General features: G+C 43.0%; 2 protein-coding genes across 5 annotated transcripts; one reads left to right on the top strand and one right to left on the bottom strand.

The window, feature by feature from the left end:
- Positions 1-869: 869 nt before the first annotated feature.
- Positions 870-16,742, bottom strand: DNAJA4 (DnaJ heat shock protein family (Hsp40) member A4). Of its 4 annotated transcripts, XM_044662893.1 has the most exons (9): positions 16,672-16,742; positions 16,431-16,439; positions 15,745-15,883; positions 10,753-10,933; positions 8,791-8,895; positions 7,870-8,097; positions 6,128-6,358; positions 1,434-1,534; positions 870-1,174 (listed from the first exon to the last, which is right to left on the bottom strand). In XM_044662893.1, the coding sequence occupies exons 1-9, from the start codon at positions 16,740-16,742 to the stop codon at positions 959-961; spliced, it is 1,281 nt and encodes a 426-aa protein (XP_044518828.1). In that variant the 3' UTR covers positions 870-958. The 4 variants fall into 4 exon arrangements, with proteins under 4 accessions (XP_044518828.1, XP_044518827.1, XP_044518829.1 ...); XM_044662892.1 differs by lacking the exon at positions 16,431-16,439; XM_044662894.1 differs by lacking the exons at positions 6,128-6,358; positions 16,431-16,439; positions 16,672-16,742 and having other exon boundaries at positions 15,745-16,120.
- LOC123234385 (rRNA 2'-O-methyltransferase fibrillarin-like) lies at positions 16,741-17,082 on the top strand. The gene has a single exon (XM_044660288.1). It carries the CDS (start codon positions 16,741-16,743, stop codon positions 17,080-17,082), a length of 342 nt encoding a protein of 113 aa, XP_044516223.1.
- The last annotated feature ends 8,482 nt before the right edge of the window (positions 17,083-25,564 follow it).

The raw sequence follows: 25,564 nt of genomic DNA, 5'->3' as shown, positions 1-25,564 counted from the left end.
TTTAAAAAAGTTAAGTTTTATAGGATAGGTGAGTGAGAGAAAGAAGTGGCAAACATTAACTTATTATTGAACATAGTACTATTAATTTACAGAACTTTACAGATTGTTCCTGAAGCCACTCAGACGTGGAACTATCTCAACTCCCAGCATCAGAGGGGATTCTTTTTGTTGCTGGAGAAAGAGCGACGGAAGGGCTGTGGGGGTATAGATATAAGTATTCTTATGACAAAACCCTTTGGGTCAGTTGGCATTACAGGGGTGCCAGTATTAATAAAGCAATGGAAAATGGGCACCAGGCCAACCAGAGGGACCATAGCCAAACTGCTGCTTCATTTTGTTTTGCTCATAACGACAAATGTTTTGGTAGGGTTAGTAGTAGAAGAATTCATTCCAAAACTGAAAAGCATGCCTTGCTGGACCCACATGGTCAAGCAGACACAGGGAAGGTATAGGTACATCTCCAACCTAAGAGGGCTTTTCCTTCCTCAAAGCGGCATGTTAGCAGCAGTGGCTGAGAACTCCCCAGAGGTGGCAGCATCTCTCTCCCTTGCTGTCACAGGGTGAGGGATGGTGGGGGTCACAGTTGGCCAGGACTGCCTGACTTCCCTAGGGCTCGAGCTCTGTTTTGGGGATGGACCTGATAACTGAGAGCCATAACCTTCAATCAGTGGCTTTTCAGAGGTACAACCTGGAAGTGTAAATGAAAAGATTCCATATGCAGACTAGATGCGATTTACACTTAAAAACATTTAAATATAAATTAAGCTATTAACTTAAGATACAACCAAAAAAGGGGACACTCAGCAATTCCTTCTGCTGAACACATACATACTTACATACATACATACATACATACATACACAGGACACCCCACACATGAGGCCATTAAAGCGATGCCATTTTCATTGTGCCAACTTTACATTCATCAGTTTGCTAGTCCGCGCCACGCCACACCACGTCATGCCGTCTGGCACTGCACTCCCGCCCTGGGGCCCTCATCATCCTCTTCATACGCTTCTGCGCTGTGGCGCCAGTTCTGCTCGTTGGGGTTAAATTCCTTGAGTTCTACTTGATCCATGTCGTCTGTGATTCTTATTTTTTGTCGCGGCGGAAGTAAAGCTTCTAACTGAGGCAATTTTTCTTGGGGGAGCCAGTGTTTTTCAGGAAAGATAACCTATTTTTGAGGAAAAGCCCACAAGTTGAAAAGAAAGAGAAAGCCAGACTTGGAGATAGGAGTTCCTGGGTTGAAATGTGGCCTCAGATATTTTTCCCTGCTCTGTGACCCTGAACTAGTTAGTTACCCCCCAGCCCCCCATTGCCCAGCCTATACCTCTCTCCTTGGAACGGATAGTTTTTTTTTTTTAAATAAATGGAAAGGGAAAAGAGGTTATCTGAACAAGTTAATTACCCATGATAAGAGGAAATGGACTTACCAAGAACTGTATGATGAGAGACCCTTTCTCTAGTGGTGCTTTGTAGATAGGCATGCCTTCATTTCGTACACATTTTAAGTCACCGTGCTTTATCACCTCACCTACCCAAGAAGAGAGGTCAGTTTTAGGAACAATTCATCTCCGGTTTCTAGAAATATTACATCTGAATGCCACCTACACAGACTGGTGTCAAAGTGTGATGTGAAATGTGGAAGAGGATGATTGAGGCCTTGGCGAGGCAATACCAAGTATATATCATCTCCCTGAAAGTCTGTAAATGGTTCACAGGGAAATTTAGAATAAATTCATGCTGGTATCTGCCACCCACTTTCCTTTTGGCCTATATTCAAAGACAAAGCTTTCTGAACTTCGGCTAAACTGTCTCCAACTGAAGGCCGGTCAGAGTGGTGGGGAGGCTGAGAACAGTGTCTGTCGCCCAATGAGGGTCAAGCATGGAGACAGCTGGTTGGGTAGATAACACTGGAGGGTTTTATTTACATATACAATTAAAGGGCACCATAAAAGATGCCCCTTGCAACATCCAAACAAATTCTAAACCCTTTATCTATACCACCTCAAGGACCTGCCTTTGTGAGTTTTCCCTTTGCTTCTTGCCTTCAAACATTTAATTATTACATATTTCACACTCATATACACTGGGGAGGATCTTAGAAGATGCCATATTAGGCCCCTGAAGACTTTCTAACAATTACCACAAGCAGGTAAGAGGGGAAAAAAAAACCCCAGAAGCCACTAGTAAAGTGGCACACACACACACACACACACACACACACACACACACACACACACACACACACACACACACACACCCAGGATTGATGTCTTTCTTAGGTAACTTGTTAGATGAGCAAAATGTATATCATACCCCATAAGTGGATGCACAAAAGTCAATCTAAAAACACTCTGGAGGGGGAAGCTGGGTGGCTCAGTGGATCCTGAAAGCCAGACTAGAGATGGGAGGTCCTAGGTTCCAATCTGGCCTCACACACACTTCCTAGTTGGGTAACTTTGGGCAAGTCATTTCACTCCCATTGCCTATCCCTTACCACTCTTCTGCCTTGGAACCAATATACAGTATTAATTCCAAGCTGGAAGGTAAGGGTTTAAAAAGTAAACAAAAACACTAGAAAATAATGACTAGGATGTGATGCAACAAAGTCTCACCTCCTAGCAGTTTCATAGATGTCAGAGCTGATGGCCCTTTTGGGGACTAGGATATGTTGTCTACCTCTCATCCAGAGTGGAGGTGCTTTTGATAGCATCCCCATTAATAGGCTTTTGACAGCTGTTTATGTGAGAGAGTCCGCTCTGTGCTCCCAAGGCAGCTTCTCATGGTTGGACAGCTAGCTCCTAAGTAATAGAAAGTTCTTCCTTCTAGAGTTGAAATCTAGCTATAGTTACAGGGTTGCCATTAAGGTCCAGGGCAATATTAATTTAGGCCAAATAGGATTTTAAAGAAATGACTTGGACACATACAGGAGGACAAGAGAGACCTGGCTTGACAATCACTGATTTATACTTAACTTATGCTGGTTCTGTCTTCCAGAGCAGGGGTCAGCAAACTGGCCTGAGGACTAAATGTAGCCTCTTCCTCTTTTGTTCTGTTCTGTGGTTTTTAAAGCAGCTGAGGACCTGGTTGGCTCAAGCTGAAGTCAACTTAAACCTCTAGCTATTTCTTCCACATAAATATTGTCAAGCCAGGTCTCTCCCCACTCTCATCCCCCCCCCAATTATCCTCATGCAAATGATTTTCAGACACATTGCTTTGGAATGTATTTGTGAAACAATTCTATGTCAAAAATTGTAATGAAAAAGCTACTCCATCAAGAGACTATTAATAGCACATACAACCCGAGGACTAACACTAAGAATTATCAAGCTTTCCTATAAAGTGGAGCCAGGCATCTTTGAGGCTAGGGACCTGTGTCATGGTGTCAGGAAATTACTCCTTAGAGAACTGGGCTACAATGAATGACAGGCCAAATTATCTTCTAGTGTAGTTTTGTTTTCCCACCCTGAAATATCTCTAGTGTCATTTTTCTGTGACAAGCCTGTGTCCTTTGGAAGAGGTCAGAAAAGAAAGGTGAGCCTTGGTCTGTATTGTTATTTAGATGGAGAGGAGGGTGATCTATGTGGGAAGGCCTGGAGAAAAGACCTAGACTGAATAGAGGAAGGCCTCTTACTTGCTAGCAGCAGAGAAGGCAGTATTTATACACAAGTGGATTTTCTAACTACAACAATAGCTTATTCAAATCCTCCCTCCCCCTTTATATTTCTTCACTTTCTTCCACGAACACAACCACCTTTGATCTCATTGAAGAAAAACAAATTTCTACTATAATTCAGTAATACTCATTCAACTATTTGTACAGGAACACCAAGATAATTATGGGATTTGAATTCTAGGATCTATTTACTTTCTATATCAGTGGTTAACTTCTTGCTGGTGATACTGTGGGCTGCTTTCCCCTTCCCCCTCACCCCAAACCCCTTCTGATCTACTTGAACTTAAGAACTAGACACAACTGGCCTGGTTAAGATTAGGTCTAAAATTAAATTATGCGGATGGAAATATGGAGACGAGAGGGCTTAGTAACAATGTATGAATTAAAATTAGCTATCATGGCTGCTGAGGGCTTCTAAAAAATCTTGATTCTTCACAGTTTGGAAGCTGTTCTTTCTAGAAGGGCACAACTCAGAATAAATGAAGAATTACTCTAGAAAGAAGGAGAGAGAGGTGAGGGATGGGAGAGGAGAAATTCTGAGGAAAGAATTCTGGCAACCATTTTTCTCTGTCTGAGTGGGCCGAAGACTAGAAATCTTCCTCCCTCCCATCTGCTGAGCAGCAATAGCAGGAATGTTGCTAAGCACTCCGCACTGCTACTGGAGTGCAAGGGTTCAGGCCTCTTGGATCCATCCTTGGGTCCCTGCCCCCTTCTCATGCTGAGGCTGAAATTATGCCTGGACACAAGTCCTCAGAGCAGCAGTGACCCACAGTGCATGTGGGCTCCTCTCCTATGCCACCCTGTTCCACCAGAGGGAAGCCTAGGTTCACACACTCTTTGAGCTTATTTTAAGAAAAACAATCTGCTGTGCTCTGTGTGCCACAAAAGCCCTGAGCTAGGATTCCGAAAAAGCTGGGATTTCTGACCAGCCAACATAGGAGACCCCTGGGGAAAAGTATCAGAATCTCTTGCCAAATGACATTTGGGAAATTTGACAGCTATGGCAATTACTTCATTGTTCTAAACCACCAGAGAAAGAAACCTGGAAATCAGAAAAACAGACATGTATTCAGCGTTGCAGGGGATAGAGTGCTGGCCTTGGAGTCAGAGGGACCCAAGTAGCTTCAGACACTTATTAGCTATGTGACCTTATACAAGTGACTTTGTTCCTCTTATGCCACTTGAGTTTTTTCATCTGTAAAATAAAAGAGACTGGATTTGAGGGTTTTCCAGTTCTATAGCCATGATCCTATTTTAATTTCAGCCTCCAGGTTCATGGTTGAGAACTGTATTATCTGTGTTCTCTGAGTTCTCAAGGGGAATATCCTCTAGAAGAGGGAGAGGGAACATGAAGGATAGAATCAAAGGGTCAGACATACCGCCACCACCCCCACTTAGAAATTTAGATTAAGGTTTGGGGTTTTTGGCAGGGGTGGGGGGTTTGAGACCTATTAGAAAAGGGAAACAACGTTTTGAACAAGAAATAAAATATGAAAAATGTTTAGAATTCTATTTCATATGATCAAACAAGACTGGTAGAAAGGAAGAAATAGGGATGATGGGTTCAGGGAGAACAGATGAGTGAATACCAAAGAAGAGATGAGAAACAAGGGCTATCAGTTCTGAAGTGCTTATTCATAGCTCAATTTGGCCCTCCCTCCCTTCTCACTCTCAGCTTTAGCCAGCTTATTAGCTATTTCACTCTTATTTCTTCATCCCTTGATCCTTAAACTTATGAGATTCTGTATTTTGAACAGTATTGATTCATCAATTAACTGAGGGAGAAACCGTTCTGCAACTAGAGCCTTGACTAGGTTAATAACATTAGCCCCAGAAGTTGGCTCACACCTGCAAAAAACAGCTCTCCAGAACCTCTGCTTTGAATTGAGATAAGTCTGTTTGATCCTAAGCCCCTGAACCTATTTGCATCTGAGAGTTGACTTCATCAGCTCAACAGTGAATAGAAACTAGAACTGCTTCGGTTCTCTCAGAGCCACTGAAGGATATACCAAAAATGTTCAATTGAGCCAAGTGTCTTACCAGACAAATTCCAGGGCCCAGATGAGAGTGTGTGGATGGATTGGGCTTAACCACTGCTATTGGAAAAATTAAACATGCCCTCCTCCTAAGGTCAATAGTGCTGGCTTCTTATAATAAAAGACAAAGGAGGTGAGGGACAGACGGTATTAGAATTGGAGGCACCCGAGTTTTGGTTTGAGGCTCAGTTTCATGATAGCTCTGCCTCTCAATTATTTTCTAGGAGAAAAAAGGAACCACCATTCAATAGAAACTATCATTTCACTTGAAGGTGACCAAGATGAAGTGATTCCACTGAATTTGACTTGAATACCAACCCACAGTGTCAGAAACAAATTCTACAAAATGTTCACAGGCAAACCCTTGGAGTTCTTAATAATAGAAACACAATTTACTTGCCCCAGAGCTCACCTGGCTTAGAAGTTATAACAAGAGTTCGATTATCCAGTGTTTTTATTGTCTTTTTGAAGCCACACAAAGCTTCAGTGAGCTGAATTTTCATTTTCATTATCAAATCATGACCTCTTCTCTGAAAGACGCCGTGATCCTTCTGATCAAGCACAATTATAACATCCCCTGGCTCCAGCTCAGGCTCCTGATCTCCTTCTCCATGAAACATAATCTTTTGTCCGTCTTTCATACCTATGAAACATCATATTCCTTACTGATTAACACCATTTTCTTCAATATTGTCTTTTTGTAAGTCTTTTTTCATAAGCACTTTACAAATCATTATCTCATTTCATCCTCACAGCAACCCTTGGAAGAGAAGTACTATTTTTATCTCCATTTTACAGTTGAGGAAACTGAGGCAGGCCAAGGTTAAATGACTTGCCCAGGGTCAGAGTTACTAAGTGTCAGGATCCTGGATTTGAATTCCTGACTTAAGGCTCAGAGCTATATTCAATGAGCCTCTGAGTCCTTTTCAGGCATCTCTTTAATCATTATGCTCTCCTCCATAGTAGGGCTCATCACTCCCTCTTTACAGGAAGATGGAAAAGGACAGGTCAGGTGTGGTGTTAGAAATTGTGGTCATGTGGCAGTCAGTAGCAGTCTTGAATAGATGCTGTCTGCCACTTGGACATGTTTGTCCACTACTCATAATTCTCATTTGAAAATATATGTATAGACCGTGTAACCTGACACTATGAATGAAACCCTAACCAAATGCCACTGATAGGCAGACACAGAAATATGTATTTTTAAATGTTAAATAATGAAGGAGTGCAGTACTGCACCACACACTTTCTGATCCTGGGTTTTGTACTTTCTCACTTTAGCACGGGGGGGGGGGGGGGGCGGAATTGGATGCTGTTTAGATAGTACATATCTATTATTTAATCTATATGCTAGAATTTCTATGCCATCTTGATTGGGCACTTTCTTGTAGAGTTAAGTTTGGACAAGGTCTATATTATAGACAGTGATTCCCAAAGTGGGCGCCACCGCCCCCTGGTGGGTGCTGCAGCGATCTAGGGAACGGTGATGGCCACAGGTGCATTTATCTTTCCTATTAATTGCTATTAAAATTTAAAAAAATTAATTTCCAGGGGGATAAGTAATATTTTTTCTGGAAAGGGGGCGGGAGGCCAAAAAAGTTTGGGAACCACTGATCTATAATGTTGCTTGGTGGACATGAAACGGATTCCTTTGTTGCGACAAATGGATGGAGCAAGAAAGGAATTATTATGCGGAGACAACAAAGATTTATGAGAAAAAAATAAGACAAGAGATTCTTCTTCCTCACCCCTCATTTGGAGACAAAGGAGGGAAATGAAAAAGGGGAGGAAGATTCTACAAAAGAAATCTTAAAAGTCAGAAGTCAGCAAATCAGAAGAGGACTATTGTAGTTCTCCAACTTAAAATCATCAAAGATTTTGAAAGATGATGATGGTCACAATATCAGACTTCAAGGACAAGGAAAAAAAAACAAAACAGAAAAAGCCTGCTGTTAGCCATAAAGAAGCCTTTGTGACCCCAAGAGTTAGAGGCAAGAAGCCTCAAGGAAATTTGGTAAAATCTGCTCCAGATTTTTTTTTTTTTTTTTTACCTCGAGCTTGAGTCTTCAGAGCTTAGTTGGATGACTGAACATTCACTAGAAAAGGAAGGTCAGAAGGAGGAGGGGTGGCTCATGTTAGCCTTGGGGTCCTCACCTTTTTCTATGTGAACTTCTATAATTTTTTTCTCTCTTACAACTTTACATCCATTACAGTTCTCACATCGATCCTTTGGGTTAATTCTTTCACCTTGGCCTTTACATTCAAGACACACTGTTTGAATCTGCTGTACCATTCCTGGCCCAATCTGCTGGATGTGAATTTGCATTCCTCTCCCTTTGCAGATGGGGCATTTTTCAACGGATCCCTTTTTCCCACCAACTCCTAGGGAAGCAAAACAAAAATGAATTTATGATCTTTTCTCAGAGTTAATCATGTCCTAGTCAAAGCAAAAAAATCTGAAAACTAGGTAGTGACCACATTTATATTTTGACTGTTCCTTCAAAAACATTACATATACTGAGTGAGATGGACAACTCGAGTTTAACGAAATGTCTCTGCCTAATAGCCAGAAAGTTGAATCAAATATTTTGTTTTAGTCTGACTCATCCTGATGACCACCTTAAAATGAGTTTTTTTATTTTAAAACCTTTGCTGCCTTCCATCTTAGAACTAATAGTAGTAGTGCCAAGGGCTAGGCAACTGAGGTTAAATGAATCCCTCAGGGTCACACAGCTAGTAAGTGTCTAGGGCAGATCAGAAAAATGAATTCCTGATCTAACAGTTACAAAAGGATTTTGTTGAGGTTTTTTTAGTTTCGCTTTTTATAGTGAGAGGGACATACACAGATTTTTAATGGCATAAAATTTCCGTTTTCTACGGCAAGTAGTAAATATATATACTTTGTAAGAAAAAGCAGTGTGTATGTAATAATGAAGAATACAAGGGTGTAGGTGTATGTAGGGGGTTGGGGGTGTGTGTTTGAATTTGTTACTTTACAACATATGTACAATTTAACTCTTAACATCTGGGAGAAAGCACCCTCCACCCACCCACCCCCTTCTCTGAATTCATTACCTTCACATTTTTCACAAATTACATTTTTCTGGAGTGCTAGTTTCCTTGTGACTCCATTATATATGTCTTCAAGTGATACAGATAGCTGATGCACAACATTCTTACCTTCCAAGAAAAAGTATACAAATGTAAGGATAAAGGCATTAGAAAACATTATCACTCAGGCATAATACACACTAAGGAGGCCAGTGCTTCTATCCCATTTAGTGTTCTTCTTTGGCCAGCAGGGGTATAAATTCAAAGAGTTTTTCCACCTCTCTTTCTATGAATTAGACTGATCTAATGACTTACAGGTTACCCCTTTTAGTCTGATAGTCTTCCATCATAGTTTTAGCTAAAAACTAAACTACTTTTCCTAAGTCAACTTTCTTGGAACAAATCTGAGGCAGAAAAGTCTCACTGTACACAACAGAAAATAAAGTGACACAGGAGCCCACTAATTCCTGATGAACACTTGGTTGCAACTTATTTCAAGAAGGTAAAAACTTCCTAAATCACTAAATGATTTCTCTTTATTATATGAAATATATACACCAAGTCTTAATGGATGATCTTCTTATCCTTAAGCTCTCAATCACATAAAAAAAATTTTTTTTAAGCTTGATAGTTTTGGAGGAAGGAAAAAAACATCACATAGGAAATGTGCCTTAACCACACCACATGGGGCTAAGTGCATTAAGGTAGTAAAGTGAGTTGTAATTTTTAGTATTCTTTGTCTTTTTGGAACTGATAACTTAGTTCCTTCTAACTCAAGATAGTAACTGAGTGAAAAGTACATTTATAAATGTTTAAATTTTTGAAGATTTACTATTTAGACCACAACCAATGAAAAAGTAAGTTAAAAAGGTTTCTGAGCAGTAAAAATAGTAAGGGAAACTCCCTCCTTCCTAGGGGCCCTATTTTCATGTATAAACTTTTAATAAATTGGTCATTTGGTTTTCCTAGCTAAATAGCAGATATATAAATAGATTAAGTGGAAGGGAGAAGAGAAGGGGGGGGGAAGAGAGGGGTTTTACAACATATATATTTAACTCTTAATAACTGAAAGTAACAAACCATTCAAAAACAAATTTAAAAAAAGCCTAAGCCTGGGGCTGTTTTATTGTTCCCCTAATAACATACCTTCATAGCTGTCGAAGGCATGTTGCTGAATTATCCCACCATATAATAATCCAAATTCATAAAATGACTTACTTTCATCAGACAACAGGTAAAGGTCAGGGATGGGGAGATGCTTCAGCTAGCTGGAATATTCACCTTGTGGAACAGGCCATTCCCCAATAAAGGATAAATGAGGCTTTATTTTCTACTTTGGACACAAGGCAGGCAGAGGTCAGCAACCAGGAAAGCTGACTCAGTCAACTAGCATTTATTTAAGCAACAAGTTAAGTGCCAGGTACTGTGCTAAGCAACTGATTTTGTTGGTAAATGGTCATGGTAAAAAAACCAAAAACAACATGTGGATGAGATGGAGACTATTTGGTTTCTGGGCAATTCTTTGTAACAGAGGTTTGTAACCTTTTTGAGGGGTGTCATGGCCCTCTGACATTCTGGCAGGCTGGTGTGAAAACCTATGGAACTCTTCTCAGAATAATGCTTGTTGCCTACATTCACAATGGAAGGAAATGTTCAGTCTCACTTAGAGGCTAATGAAAATAAAAATATCTTTTTTCTTTTCCAAGTCAGACCCCCTAAAAATCTATTAATGCACCCCAGGGTCCACTGTTCGATGAGAAATATTTTACCTGTATATTAGTAGACTCGAGAATATTTGATGACAGGGAACTTATAAAACATATATATTCATCACACAACCCTGAAAATAACTAGGTTAGAATACCATATCAATCTTTTTCATTTTCTTTATTATGAACAATTTAAATGAGTGACATATGAGAGGAACCCTGCATGTATAAGCCTTTAAAAAAAAACCTTTAAAAAGAACCCCAGAAGACCATTTACCTCTTCTCTCTCTAGTCATCCGTCCTCCACCGCCAAAGAACATGTCAAAAATGTCCATGGGTGATGAGAAGTTACCGCTTGTTGTGCCTCCTTCTTTAATAGCCTGCTCGCCACCCTGGTCATAAATTTCCCTTTTCTTTACATCTGAAAGTACTTCATAAGCTTGGGAGATGAGTTTAAACTTGAAGGGGAAAAAAAAACAAACAACAAAACCAGAGACTGATTTGAACAGCTTTGGCAGGCAGAACGACCATATGAGTAAACATGCGGTTAGTTATCCCTCTTTGATGCTACTCCAAAAACAGTAGCTTGTTCACGACTTGGAGAGTTGCAAAGTGCTTCTCTAGTAGTAAGTGATCACAGGACTACTTTTTACCAACTTTTACAGAGGAGGGGAAAAGCAGGTTTCCTCAGAGGGGGTTTGGTCATGGTCCACCATGGCTATGTTGCCAGCAAATGTCAGAATCTTCTTTTGACCTTGGGGCTCGAGTTCCAGGCACCATGTGGGCACACCGTTTGCCTTTTCCTCCAAAAGCTCTCCTGGTGACTATTACAGCCATGACAGTTCACTTCCATAACTGTCTTGCTTTTCCTACACATGTAACATGTACTGTTTACTAGAATTATGACTTCATGTGCTTTCTGGGAGGCTCAAGTAGCTCTAGTTAAATCTTAAAGCCTACATTTGACACATACATTGGGATCAGACTGAACTGTTTCTATGCATTTATTTGTGCATTATTTCTTTAAGGAAGTAGGTCTTTTATCAAGCCCCTTTTTGCAGAAAGGGAAACATGTAGCACTTTAAGTCACACAATGGGAATCAGGACTCTGGAACTGAAACCTGGGTCAAGCCGCCCTCAGAATCGGTGAGTCTCACACCACTTCACTCACACTCACAATGGATAAGCTCATCATGAAAACAACAATGAACTGACTGCTGACGAGGATGAGTCTACAGGGCTAGGAGAGTTTTAGTTAGCTTAATCAAGTTTTAGGCTTTAATGCTTAACTAGGCCTTTTCCCCACTCTGTAATAAATAGTAAGTGTTCTATTAAGTTTGTCCTTCAAGGGACAAGTAGGTGGCTCAGTGGATAGAGTTGCCAGGTCTGGAGACAGGAGGTCCTGGATTCAAATCTGGATTTCAGACACTTCCTAGCTGGGGCAGGTCACATAACTCCCAACTGCCTAACCCTCACTGCTTGGAACTGATGTTGTTATCAATTTTAAACCACATCAAACTTCAAACCACTGCTTATTTGTCAAAGACAAAAAGCATTAAAAAGTTCATACTTTTAAATTTTATTTATTACAGACTTTCAGTATGAACATGTTAATATACAAAAAACAGAAAAGAGAACTGTACATGAAACAGAACTTTTAACAGATGTTTTTAAAGTATTTTAATGTTAACACTAAGCAGTAATGCAACTTTTCTGCTTGTCTGTCAGTCTGAATACGATGGCCAAAGAGACAGAAAGAAAATGAAATTGGCTCCAACATCAAAGTTTGCTTAGTACTTCCACCTACAAATAACTTTGAGCCCCACCTAGTAACAGTGCTTTTTAGCTTATGAAAGTTAAAAGTGACCACAGCTGACCAGCTGCCTTGCTGGTACTGTATATTCTGGGTCCCTGATTATGCTGCTGGCCCTAAGTGGGTGGGAAGGAACTCCATGTAGCCCTGCACACAAAGCACAGCTTCTAAGTACTGCTTAGCAACAACCCACAACAAGCCAGGAAGAGAAGACCCAAGCCTTCTCTGAATTGGGGAGGGGAGGGAGGCAAGGAAAGAGGACCTGCTCTCTTGACAGTAGTCATCAAGAGCAAAAATCAAATGAGTAGCTCCTGGAGGAAGAAAAAGCATTTGGTGGCCACATAAGGACTTTAAAATTATGCCTCATCATTTCCTCCCACAAGAATCCTGTGATTGGAGTTTGACAGAAACTATCTTCTCTCCAGATGCCCCCATAGTTATGGGGCATTGTTATTCTTCCTTGTGGAAATCCACATCTCCTACTTTTGTGCCTTTTAAAAATTCACCAAATGTGCTAGTTTGCAATTCAGTTTTCCCTTCTTTTTGTAAAAGGACTAGGGTTACTTCTCTAACATGTTGTAATGTTCTTAGCTCTAAAAGACAGTTGTTTCAGTCGTGTCTGACTCTCTGTGATCCCATTTGGGGTTTTCTTGGCAGAGATACTAGAGTAGTTTGCCATTTCCTTCTCCAGCTCATTTTTCAGAGGAGGAAACTGAGGCAAACTGGGTTAACTGACTTGAACAGGTTCATACATAGCAATATTTTGTACTTTCTACTTGGGATTTTTTCCCATAGGACTTAGAAAAAGCACAATGGCTTTGGAGTAGTCAAAGGACTTGAGTTCCAATTTCAGTTCTTATTTGCTACCTGAGTCATGATCTTAGTTTAGGCAAGTTCACTTAATCTCTATACCTCCATTTCATTATCTTTAAAAAAAAATAAGGGGTTTGCCTGGCATATTCAGCTTCCATCTCAATCTATGATTCTCTTCTTCCCTAGTCTTAGATAAGATACTGGAAAGGATAAGCTTCATTTTTGTTCCTACTGATTCCTTGCACCCTTTCAAGTCACAACCATATTTAAATCCAGCCCAACAAGATGAAAAACTCTGGTAAATTAGGCCATGGGGCAGTCTGGGTGGGTTGGGGTATGCACAGCATCTTGTAGATAATTAAATGGATTTCTAAGCCTCTAGCCTATACTGGCATATTTCGAGAAATTCAATTATGAAAATATTCCAGTATGGCCAATGAATTGTGAACATTGAAAATGTTAACACAAAACAACCTGCACAAATAACTCCTTAGCCAACTCAAGTACTCACAATCCCATAAAGCAATGGTCATCTCTGCCCTCAAGGAGTTTGCTTTCCACTACAGCAGGGATCAGTAGAATTCAAAAGAGTGGACCCCAGCAGCATCCATCACAGCAGAGAATGAACTTTGTGAATGAGCAAGGTTAAAGGGAGAGAACCCATCCTCTAGGGACACAGGGATAAAGTAGCAGGAAGGGAAATACTTGGGAAAGCTTCTTTAAGAGGGCCTGAGAGGCTGAAAATTGGTAGTGTGTGAGGGGGTTGGGGGAGGTGGGGTGTGAATAGGCACAGAGAGTGGTCAAACTGAGACCAGATGGAAAAGGAGGCTTGAATGCCAGTCAGGTTAAGGATTCTATATTTCATCTTGTAGGCAAAAAGGCTTTTTATCTTGGGATTGAAAAAGACTAAATTGTATGTGTTGTGGAAAATCAATCTAATTTAGGAGCACCATTTTTGAAAATTATGCAACTCAATTTGTTTATAAAAAAGCCTTTAAGAATTTTGAATCACATTTTCCTAGAGCAAGAAATATGATCATCCATGATGCCAAAGCACCCTTAGAGCCATCTAGTCGCAAAGGAGACCTTAAAATGACCTATGTAATAAGACAAGAGAAAATTAGTTGTCCCCCTAAATATAGATGAGAATGAATATAAGTGGGCAAGGGACAAATGGCCTAACAGCAAGTATTTTAAACTTGTGATGATGACCACAGTTCACATAAAGCACATGCAGCTAAATATAAATATTCCATCACTGCCCAGGCAAATGGCCTGAAGCAGCTCCCACTGTGAAATGAATAAGGCAGACAGGTATTTTGATACGGGGTTGTTTCCACTGGTACTAAACAGAAGCCCATGGTTAACCATGGTTGGTTAGTTAGCCTATTTCAAAGTGTCCTTAAGAGCTGGCTATCTAGGACACAGGCTCCAGACCAAAGGAGAAGGCAGCCTCCAGAGCTGACAAAAATGACAAAGCAGAACTGACAAGTCTTATCTACTGGAGAGTAACCATGGAATCCAGTGTTTTAAACTCATCGTTTTGTTTTCCTTCAAGAGACAGTAACCATTAAAAAGCATGTCATATCTGGCACTCCTACAAAAAGGCTCCTCTTATTTGCTTGTTTCTTTGAGACTGGAAAGGGCTGCTTATTGGTACTGGCGGAAGCTTTTGACCTGGGCCCGTCAGCCCCTCCTTAGACTGCCTCACGCTTAATTCTAACTTCAGACCTACCCCGGACTTGTAACTCTAACTAGGTGAGCTCCAGAGATCCCGAGCCTCCACCTCACCCGCCCCCTGCCTCCTGCCCCCCAAGCAGAGAAGGATCACTACAGGTGTGCACCAACCACTCCGCCTGGCCCAAGTTTCTAGTTCTCCATTTTTCTCAGCTTCACGCTGGAGGGTTGGGTGCTGACCGTTAGGTACCTCGTTTGTGCCCAGAGAGAACCGAAGGCAGTGAACTGCCCAGGCTTAAACTCACCCTGCCCTCTGTAAACATTATTGTATAAAGAAGATGTTACTATTAAACCTGGCTATCACGGGTAAGCTTTTCTTGACTACTCTGTATCCGTTTAAAGCTCGGGATATAAACTTTTCTGAACAGTTGCAGCGCTGCTCTTTTGATGACTTTCTGGCAGGTCCTCCCCAGCTTTCCAAGGTGACAGCTCTGACCCCGAGAGCCACCGCATCCACTCAGTTCTCCCACGGAGAAGAGAAAAAAAAAAAAAAAAAAAAAAGATCGTTGGTCCTCCTACCAGTTCTGCACCTGAGAAATGCTTGCTAGGGGCTGACAGTTACCGGCTGTCCAGAGCTGGCCACGCTGATGGTGTGCCCACAGACCACGATTAAACAGCCTGGTTTTGATAAAAGTTCCTTCCCCTCCGAAGGGGGTGGAGACCCTTCCAGGTCCTCTCTGGCCGCCGGCGCCCCGAGGCTCACAGCTCCAGCTGGGCTCCCGGTTCTTGGGGTCTGAATATGATTCGTATCTTTCCTCGTCCACTCTTCAAAGCCCAGGACGGAGGCTCGGGACACCAGCGGCCGGCCGGCCGGTCCTCTCCCATCCCTCCTTCTCATCCTCCTATACAGGCCAGGGCGGGACCCCCCGGGGGCCACCGCGCTTCCCACACCTCCCACCCCCTTACCTTCTCGCCTTCGTCCGGGTTCTTGTCTGGGTGATACTTAAGCGCCAGCTTTCGATACGCCTTCTTGATCTCCTCCTGGGCGGCGCTGGGCTTCACCCCCAGAATGTCATAATACTCGGTCTCCTTGACCATCTTCGCTCTGCGGGAGGGGGCGGGGAGGAGTGGGGGTCAGGCAGGCGAAAGAGCCCGAAGGGGCCGGGGAGAGACGGGCCGACGACCGGACGGACAGGCTGAGGAGGCTGCGGCGGCGGCGGCGGCCCGAGCGGCTCGTACGGGCAGCAGCCGCCTTCGGGTCCCCAGCCGGGCTGGGTTCCCCGGGGTTCAGCCCGTCCGCCTGCCTGCCCGCAGCCCCGGCTAGCTCTGGCCCCGGCCCGCCGCCGCAGATCCCCGGGCTTCCCGCAGCGGTCGCGGCTCCCTACCCGGGGACGCCCCCCCCCTCCCAGTTGACTCGGTCGCCTCCCCACCCGCCTCCTCCGCCACCCGCCCCTGTCCCGAGCCGGGTGTACACTCGGCCCCGGGGCACCTCCGCGGCGGCTTTTATGGGGAGCCGGCGGAAGGTTCCTCCGCGCGCCGTGACGCCACAGTGGCCCTAGAACGTTCGCGGAGGTTCCCGCGGGCGCCGCGAGCGGAGGAGCTTTGGTCCAGGCTGGGGGTGGGGGACGAGGAATCTCCCCTCCCCCAGGAACCCCACCTCCCTCAGGGACTCTCCCTCCCCACTGGGATCTCTCTCTTCTGGAAGCTCCAGCACCTGAGTGCTCTCCCTTCCCCTAATCCCTCTCTTTTGGGGCCGCTACTTCCCCCTCCCCTAGGCATCCCTTCCCCACTTGGGGCTCCCCCTCCCCCTGGGAACACCTTCTCCTTTTACCTCTAGAGTCCGTCCTCTTTCCCTTCCCTCCCTAAGACTCCCCACCCCCAGCCCTCACTCACTCTGGCTCGGGGTTTTCCGTCCGTCCTTCCGCCTCCCCTGAGGTCCAGTTCTGGCCGCCGCCCCGGGCCATGTCGGCGGCCTCGGGCGGCTCGGCTGCGGTGTCGGCGATAGCGGAGAGCGGGTTGGGGCCCGGGGCCACGGAACGGCGGGACCGCGGACCACGGGGCGGGGGTGGGGGCGGCTGCGCAGGCGGCGGCGCGGGGCCGCGAGCCGGGCGGGCCGGACGAGCTCGGGCGGCAGGGCGGCGAGAAGCAGGGCGACGGGGCGGCGGGCGCGGAGCCGGCCCCGGCGGGCGGCCGGGCGCGCTCACTCTGGCGGCGGGGCGGGTGCGCGGAGCTCCCTCCGGGCAGGTCTTAGGCGGAGTGAGGAGAGAGCAGGTGGGGCGAGGTGGGCGGCCCGGGGGCGACTGACCCCCGGTCGGCCTCTTGCGCCGATCCAGCCTGGCCGCCCACCTGGGTGTGGTCCTGCGCGCACCTCTGTGCGGTAAATGGGGAAGGGTGGGGCAGCGATGATGTAGAGGAGCGGGCAGTGACCTAGGGGTGGTTCCGAGCCCGGCAGGCCCCTCATTTTTACCGAACGGGGAAAGCGCGGTCCAGAAAGGGGAGAGCCATCCAGGCTACACCTCCCCTTTACAAAGCAGGAAACTGAGACCCATGGAAGGCAGGAGAAAGACCCGACCAAAGGTCCCAAAATGAATGACCCTTGGCCTTCTGGCTCCCAAAATGAGTGCTTTATCCACTGTACTACCCTCTTGGCGACTGAAGATTTGGGGGAGATTGTCTGTGGGATTTGACCACAATGAAGTGATAGAAGAAAGAAATAATGTTGAAAGGAGGATGAGTTGAGGGGGAAAGGAGGCCTGAGGGCAGGAAGAAGCTGGATTGGGGAATGAGTTGTGAGACCAGAGAAGAGTGGGAGATGAGGGGAGAAGTTCTGTCAAGGAAGGAAGAAGAGTGGGGGTGGGGGGGGGGGAGGTAGGAGGAGAGTGGCAGGAAAGGAGAGGCTTTGAAGATAAGTAAAAAGCAGCGAGAGAAGAGATGATGGGAAAAGCAGAGGTGCTAGGAATGATGGCCTGATGGAGAAGATGATTGATGAGAAGTGATTTGGGTTAGGGAAGGCTGCTGAAAGATGAGGAGAGGAGATTGTTATGGGGAAGGAGGGTGGTGGAAATGAGAGACTCAGTGTAGTAATTTGAATTAAGAGAGAGCAAAAGGAATTGTCACTGGAAGAAGTGATTGCTGCTGTGTGAGGGAAGAGGAAGAAGTAAGAGTAAAGGGGCAGCTAGGTGGCTCAGGAGATTGAGAGCTAGACCTAGATATGGGAGGGCCTGAGTTCAAAGTTTGATCTCAGACACTTCCTAGTTGTGTGACCCTGGGCAAGTCACTTAAACCCTGTTGCCTAGCCTTGATCTGTCTTGGAACCAATAAGAAAGTAAGGGTCTTTTTTTTTTTTTTTTTTTTTTTTTTTTTTTTTTTTTTTTTTTTGTGAGCTAGGGAAGGGGCTAGTGGCAAAAATTCACCTGAGAGTGGTAGGTAGGAGGGGAATATCCCTAATTGGTGAGGGGGGGGGCAGGCAGTAAGAATAGAAAAGCAGGAAAGACATCAATGATAAAACCTTAAAGAAGATAAGATGATGGGAGACTGGCAACTAAGGTAGGAGACAGTGTCAGGGGGTCCTTATGGTGGATTTAATGGCCAGTTGTGTAGACTCCTAAGGTTTGGTGGTTAGATTCTGTGGAGAGGCTGAAGCAGATCTTGTCTCTTGCCTCTGTTTACCAGAAAGAACATCCACACACCTGAGAGAGGGGTAAAGGAAAGATCAAATCATTCTGACAGAGACTGCAGACCTGGGTTCCAGATCTTCCCCCTATCATTTAACAGCTTGCCATACTTGGGCAATTCTTCCAGACTAGAGAAGAAGAAAGTAGCTGATAATGTTTGTCTAAAGCAAAACATGTGGATTTTTGTCTGATTATTCTTATTTCATACAGACAGATCCGTCATGGGCTAAACTTATCTTGAAGATTATGAAGAGAACTTTGGGGGTTGTGGCTCAGGGACATCTGGTGCAAAGGAATTTTCGCTTTTGAACCCAAGAACTCTAAATTGTCCTGTGTTCAGAAAGGACCGCAGGAAGACTGCTTCAGGGATTGGGAGGCCAGCCTTGCCAGTGTCAAAGGAAGTAGTGGTGGATAGAAAGTGGCCCTAAACTGTTATCCTTTAGAAACAGTTTAACTCACTTCTCAGTCCTAGGGCTGAGCTGAAACTTTGAAAAGTTGGGATTTTTTTTTCCTCCCCACTTAGCAAAAAGCAATGAAACACTAATTGCCTACAGAGAATGGATGCACTTTTTTATTCATTTCTGTTTTAGAACAAGTCTCTTATTTTTTTTTAAAGAACTTCTCTTTTGAACTCCTCTCTCTGTGTGTGTGTGTGTGTGTTCCATATTAGATAACTGATGAGGACGCTGCTATGTACACACCCTTTGACTCCTGTGATATTCTAATTGAATTTGGAGGGGGGTGAAAGTAGAGAAGAAATTGACTTGGCAGGTTGCTTTTTTGAAAGGCGCTGTTAGCCTCAGTTTCCTTATCTGTAAAATTAGCTGAACAAGGAAATAGCAAACCACTCCAGCATCTTTGCCAAGAAAACCCTAACAGGGGTCACAAAATGGGACTGAAACCTGACTGAAAACAACAAAAGATTCCAGTTGCTACCAAGTAGTAAATAATAATAGCTCGTGTTTCTATAGCATTCGAGGTAGCAAGATCAGGAATTACTTTGATACTTAGTAGACCCAAGATACATAGTAGAGGCTATTGAATAAATAAATGTTTGATGATTGAAGAGAAGGCAGAAATGTCATTTAGCCATTCTCTCTACCAATGCAAATCCTATGCAATGTGCTTTATGTCTTTGTTTCCCTAAATCCTCCAGAAATGATCTCCCTGGGGTACAGGAGGTTTTCTTCTAGGTTATTTTGCTTTTCAACATAACAATGCAACATTCAGTCTGTCTATTTCTTGTTTTCTTGTCCCTTATACTTTTTTAAAATAACAGTTTCTCAGGTGCAAATTACTGTTGACAATATTGATTCACTGTGTTTATTATACTTGTCATTCTTTTGCCTTTTAAGTCAACTGAAATTTTGATTCTTTTGAGATAAATAGGTCAGGTTGGAGCTGTTAGAATTGTGTGCAGTATTCTCTCGTCTTTACCATTTCTTCTAATTTGGTGTTGGCTTTGACTCTGTTTTCAATAGTAGATAATATGACTGTACAGACAGTTAATTCTAAAATGACTCCCATATCAGTAAACAGTTGTTTTCTGTCTTTTAAGACAGTTTTTTTTTCTGAGGTACTTTCAGTCCTTGCCACACACAGTCCCCTTCCAGTTCTTTCAGGAGATGTAGTTATAGCACATCACTGAGAGAATAATTGTGTTAAAAAGATATATTTGGGTGGCAGACAGTAGCTTGAAAGCATCATACTGTACAAACTGTTCAGTATTCCCACCCTCTGCTGAATTTTAGGCCCAGTTCATTGGCAACCTGCGGTGTACACTGATGAGCTTGCCTCAGTAGGTTGCCCATCCACTTGTATGTCATAATCTGGGCAGCATGCATTTTTCATCTACTTGTTTTCTTCTGTGTGGATTGCCAGGCTGAATTTTTTTTAGTCCATTTGTCTCTTGGAGGAAGCCTTCGTACTTGTCGAAAACAGTACAATGTCATTACAAGAGGGGCATCAGTAGAATTCTCATTTTCTACATTTGTCCATGTGAAGTTGGTAGGTGATGTCTTCCATAACAATGCCAAACAACTTAATGCCTTCTTCAATATTGATAGTAAGAGACTCCTTGAACAAAGTTGTCCCTGTGACTTTTTTTTTAATCAAGAAATCTTATAGTATATTCGAGGGAGGCATCTTATAAGAAGAGACTATTTAAGGATACAATTTGTTCTGTTGACCCAAATGCTCGTTTAAAATCATCAAACAATGAATACAGTAGGGTCTTGGGTTTTCCATATTTCTTCTTTAAATTCTGTGACTGAAGAAATGTGGTCAACTGTAGAAAAGCTTCTGAAAACCTTCCCCCTTCCTTTTCTCATTTTTTCCCAAGGATATCCTAAATATAAAACATACCTTTGTCCATTCAGTAGAGAGGGAGGAGGCTGAAGGGGGGGAAACTGCAGATGGGGAATTTGGTACAAGTCAGATGCTATGACTATGTAAGTTATCTTTGCTTAAATGTTTTTCTTTGTTTTGAGAAAAGATTTGATAGCAAGGTCTGGTGGGGAATGTTAAAGGGAAAGAATGGCATGGAAATAAGACAACAAAATTATTTTTCTTGAAAGTGTGTCTGTAATACGTGGATTGGCTTATTGGCCATTCTCATCAAGATTTCCTTGAGATGAGAAAATCAGTACATTGATGGGCCCTTATAGATATCTTCTTAATCAGTAATTGGCTTAAAAAAAACAAGTATTGTGTCAGAGGTATGTCAAAGAGGCCTTCGGAGCTGGAAAGGACTTTGGAAGATGTCTGGGGTGACTCATTTTACAGATTTGGAGTGGAGGCTGAGGTTCAGGAGGAGATGGGGAATATGACATGCCTATGCTTGCGCAGATAGTGGTAGAAGTGATTTCAACTCTGCCACCTGTGTAACTTATATGACCTTGGACAAATCCTTTCCTCACTGTGGGGTTCTATTTCCACTTCCAAAAGGAGGGGGTTGGATCAGGTAACCTTCAAGGGCCCTTCCAGCCCTCCTGTTATCCTGGCTGAGCAGAAGGATGTGATCAAAGATGGGCTCTAAGAAGATAAATTAGAAGTCTGGTTCTGGGAAATTAAAACAGGGGTCATTATCATGGGTTTCTCTCTCAAAGCATCAATGGCCGAATTTTAAAGGTTTCACGGACCCTTGAATGGGAAAAAAATTAAATCTTTATTATCACTAATCTCTAAGTGGTATTTAGCATTTCCTCTAATTGTCAATATTTTAAAACCACATCATTTTCAGAAGGTGGCCATATTCTTCACTACACTTCCAAAGGGGTGGGTCTATGACACAAAGGGTAAGAACCTCTGAATTTAAGGGATTGGGAGCCTGGGTTTTGTTATTAAGTCACACATAACTCGATGTGACCCCATTTGGGATTTTCTTGACAAAGATATTGGAGTGGTTGGTCTTTCATTTCCTTCAGCTCATTTATAGACAAGGAAACTGAGGCAAACAGAGTTAAGGGATTTGCTCAGGCTCACAGAGCTAGTAAATGTCTGAGGCCATATTTGAACTCAAGAAGATGAATCTTCCAGACTCGAGACCCCTAGCTACATCTGGGGCAGTAGGAGTCTCTTTTAATAGTCCAGGTGTAAAATAGTGGTAATGTCTTTGTGGCCGCCTCTGGGGAACACTCATTCGAGCTTTGACTCAATCTGTGCTGCACCACTGGCAAATCCCTTGACTTACATTGAGGGGGTAGATATGAGGACACTGAGCTGAATCACTCACATAGGACTCTTTGGGGCACAGAGGGGCACTGGCCTCGGGGGAAGACCCTCTAAGCCTCAGTCTGTGAGGAGAGCTCAGCTGCTTCCCAGTCATCCTTCCTTATGACATCATATCCTTATTAACTGCATACTGTGTGTTCAGTCCTATATTCAGCTTACTGAGTACCACAAACCATGTAATCAATGAGACCAAAAAGTAGCTTGATGAGGCAGTTTCTTATAAGAGACGACCACATGCTTTGGTGAAACAAGGACCTTATTGGACACCATCCTGGGTTGGAATCTTGGCTCTGCTACTTGCTGCCTGAATTACCTTGGACATGTCATTTACCTACTCAGGATTTTCATTTTCCTAACTGTAAAATGAATGGTTGGGCTAGATGAGTTCAAAGGTTATCTTAATCTCAAATCCTGATTTTAACAATCTAGGGGAAAGAGAAAAGACCCAGAAAAGGTGATTGGAGTAGGCAGCTTTTTAAATGTAATTTAACATTTTATTACCTTGTAACCCCAAATTCACCCTGTCTGTTGTCTTTACCGTAACCTCCATTCTCTTAATCCTTTAGTTCTTTCTTGAGTCATCTCCTTTGTACTGGCTACAGTTTCCTCCCTTCTTCATCTTGACCCTCTGGTGAACCAGTTTAACTCTACACTGTCTTGAGTCTCTTGCCCCTAACACCACTCACCCTACCCAGCCCCAGCTTACTCACTTTTTGCAACCTTTGCTTCTCGAAGCTGAAAAAAAAATGGGAAAGACCATGTTGACTGGGTCTACTATAAATTCATTTCATAGAATCTCAACCGAACTCTCACTGCATCAAATCAATCCTTTTATGCTTCTCTAATGTATATACTAACCCAGTGTTGGGCAACCTTTTGAGTTTGGTGTGTCAAAATTCATCAAAAAACTGAGCATAACTCGAGTGGTGTACCACTTCAAGAAAAAAAAACCATAATTTCATAATATTTATAGTTTAACAAAAATGTATAATTATGTAACTATTTAATAAACCAAAATAGATAAATTAATGTAGGTAGGATTGTCATCTGTAGTGCACAGAGTGTCTACACTACAGCAAAGGTTTCATCCTTGGCATAAGGCCCCGTGTCATCGAAAATGTCTGCGTTTCAGTGGTTTGCCATCACCGTACTAACCTAGTAATTGCAGCAATTTTCCAAACCTTTGCATCCCTCCTTAAAAACTCTTGCAGCGCCTTCACCTTTCAGCTGAAAATCTTGCCTTATATCTCCCTGAATAAATTGAGGTCATTTGCTGACAGCTTTCTTCCCTGCTCTTCATCTCTTATCTGCCTTCTATCACTATTTCATGTCTTAACAGGTAGCCCTTCTCCTTGCCAAGGCAAAGCCCCTTTACCTACTCTGACTTTTTCTCATGCATCTCTCCTTGTCTACTGGCTACTTCCCTACTGCTTGTAAACATGTTTATACCTTCCCCATCCTCAAAAAAAAAAAAAAAACCCTCGACTTGATCAATCCATCCCTGCTACCTATTGTCCCACACTATTTCTTTATTTTGTGACAAAACTCCTTGAAAACAGTAAATAAAAAAAATGTGTTCACTTTTTCTTTTTAACTCTTTATCATCTGGCTTTGGACACCATTATTCAATCTACCCTGTTCTCTCCAAAGTTATCAATGATCTTTATAGTTAAATTTTTTTTTTTACCCTTGTACTTCGGTGTATTGTCTCATAGGTGGAAGAGTGGTAAGGGTGGGCAGTGGGGGTCAAGTGACTTGCCCAGGGACACACAGCTGGGAAGTGGCTGAGGCCAGGTTTGAACCTAAGACCTCCCGTCTCTAGGCCTGACTCTCACTCCACTGAGCTACCCAGCTGCCCCCTTTATAGTTAATTTTTAAAAAACCCTTACTTTGTCATAATAACTCTTAAACCAGAAGGACAACAGGTAGGCAATGGGATTAAGTGACTTGCCTGTGGTCACACAGCTAGAAAGTGTCTGAGGCCAGATTTGAACCCAGATCCTCCTGACTCCAGGCCTGATCCTCTATCCACTGAGCCTCCTGTATCTGACCTTTTAATGGCCTTTTTTCAATCTTCATCCTTTTTGGCCTCTCTGCAGCCTTTCACACTATTGATCACATTCTTCCATATGCTCTTCTCTCTAGATTTTTATGACACTCATCTCTCCTGGTTCTCTTATTAGTCTGAGTTCTCTTTCTCAGTGTCCTTTGCTGAATTTTTATCCAACTCACACCTAGTTTCCACAGGTATTCCTCGGGGCTCTGTCCTAAGCTATCTTCTCTTTTCCTTCTATAGTGTTTAATTATCATCTCTAAGCTGATGATTCTCCAGTTGCTGCCTTACCCCTCTGCTGACCTCCAGGATTCCTTCTCCAGCCATCTCTTGGACATCTCAAATGGAATTTCCTGTAGATAGATTAAAATCAAAATATTTGAAACTGAACTTATTATCAGTGCCTCCCAAATTTCCCTTCTTAGTTTCTCAACTTTCAGCTTTCTGTATACTCCACTGGCTTTCTATAACCTTTGAGGATCAAACATAAGTTTGGAATTCAAAACCTTTCATAACATGATTCTCCCCATACATACTCACACACACACACACACTCATATTTCTCCAATCCTTTTACACTTTAATTATGCCTATGTCCTCTACACTCCAGTTACTCTCATCTTGCTGTTCTTCACAAAGACAGCTACTTCTGATTTTAGCCATTTTCTCTGCCCATCTCTCATATCTAGAATGCTTTTTTCTTCATTGCTGCATCCTGGCTTTCCTGGATTCCTTCAAGTCCCAGCTAAAATCACACCATCTCCAAGAGGCCTTTCCTGGTTCCCCTTAATGCTAGTGTCTTGTCTCTTATCTCCAATTTTTCCACTCTATAGCTTGTTTGTACATAGTTGTTAGCATGTTGTCTCTCTCAGTAATCTGTAAGATCCTTTGAGAGCAGGAATTGTCTTTTGTCTTTTTTCCAGCTCATTCCATTACTTTCACTTTGACTTCAAGTCTTCCATCCATTTACACCTCTTCAAAATACCCAGCAATGATGCCATTACCAGAGGTCATAGATGACATCTTCTCATGCAGGCATCAAACACTTTGACCTTTTAGATTGCTTATGATTAGTCTTTCATTACTTTGGAGGTTTCTTAGAGATCAAATTTTCTGCTGAGTTCTGAGTTTCCCCCCAGGAATAGTTGAAACTCCTTTAGTTTATTAAATATCTTTTTTTAAAAACCTTTTATAATTATATTCATCTTTACTGGATGTTGTTCTTAATTGTAAGCCCAGGCCTTTCGCTTTACCAAATGTTGTGTTCCATGTTCTGTGTTCTTTTAATGTTCAGCTGCTAAAGCTTGTGTTATTCTGACTGTAGCTC

The sequence above is a fragment of the Gracilinanus agilis genome, chromosome 2 (genome assembly GCF_016433145.1).
Source record: "Gracilinanus agilis isolate LMUSP501 chromosome 2, AgileGrace, whole genome shotgun sequence".
Taxonomy (NCBI): domain Eukaryota; kingdom Metazoa; phylum Chordata; class Mammalia; order Didelphimorphia; family Didelphidae; genus Gracilinanus; species Gracilinanus agilis.
Note: the sequence above shows the minus strand (reverse complement) of the source record. Positions and strands in the feature narration are given on the sequence as shown.

Bases quoted from the DNA above. Each gene is read 5' to 3' on its own strand.
- DNAJA4 (XM_044662893.1), bottom strand. From the start codon at position 16,742: ATGGCCCGGGGCGGCGGCCAGAACTGGACCTCAGGGGAGGCGGAAGGA. The intron at 10,934-15,744 runs GTAAGGGGGTGG...TTCCCCTTCAAG, and splicing joins ACCCGGACGAAGGCGAGAAG to TTTAAACTCATCTCCCAAGC. The intron at 1,175-1,433 runs GTAAGTCCATTT...CCTCAAAAATAG, and splicing joins CTCTCATCATACAGTTCTTG to GTTATCTTTCCTGAAAAACA.
- LOC123234385 (XM_044660288.1), top strand. From the start codon at position 16,741: ATGTCGGCGGCCTCGGGCGGCTCGGCTGCGGTGTCGGCGATAGCGGAG.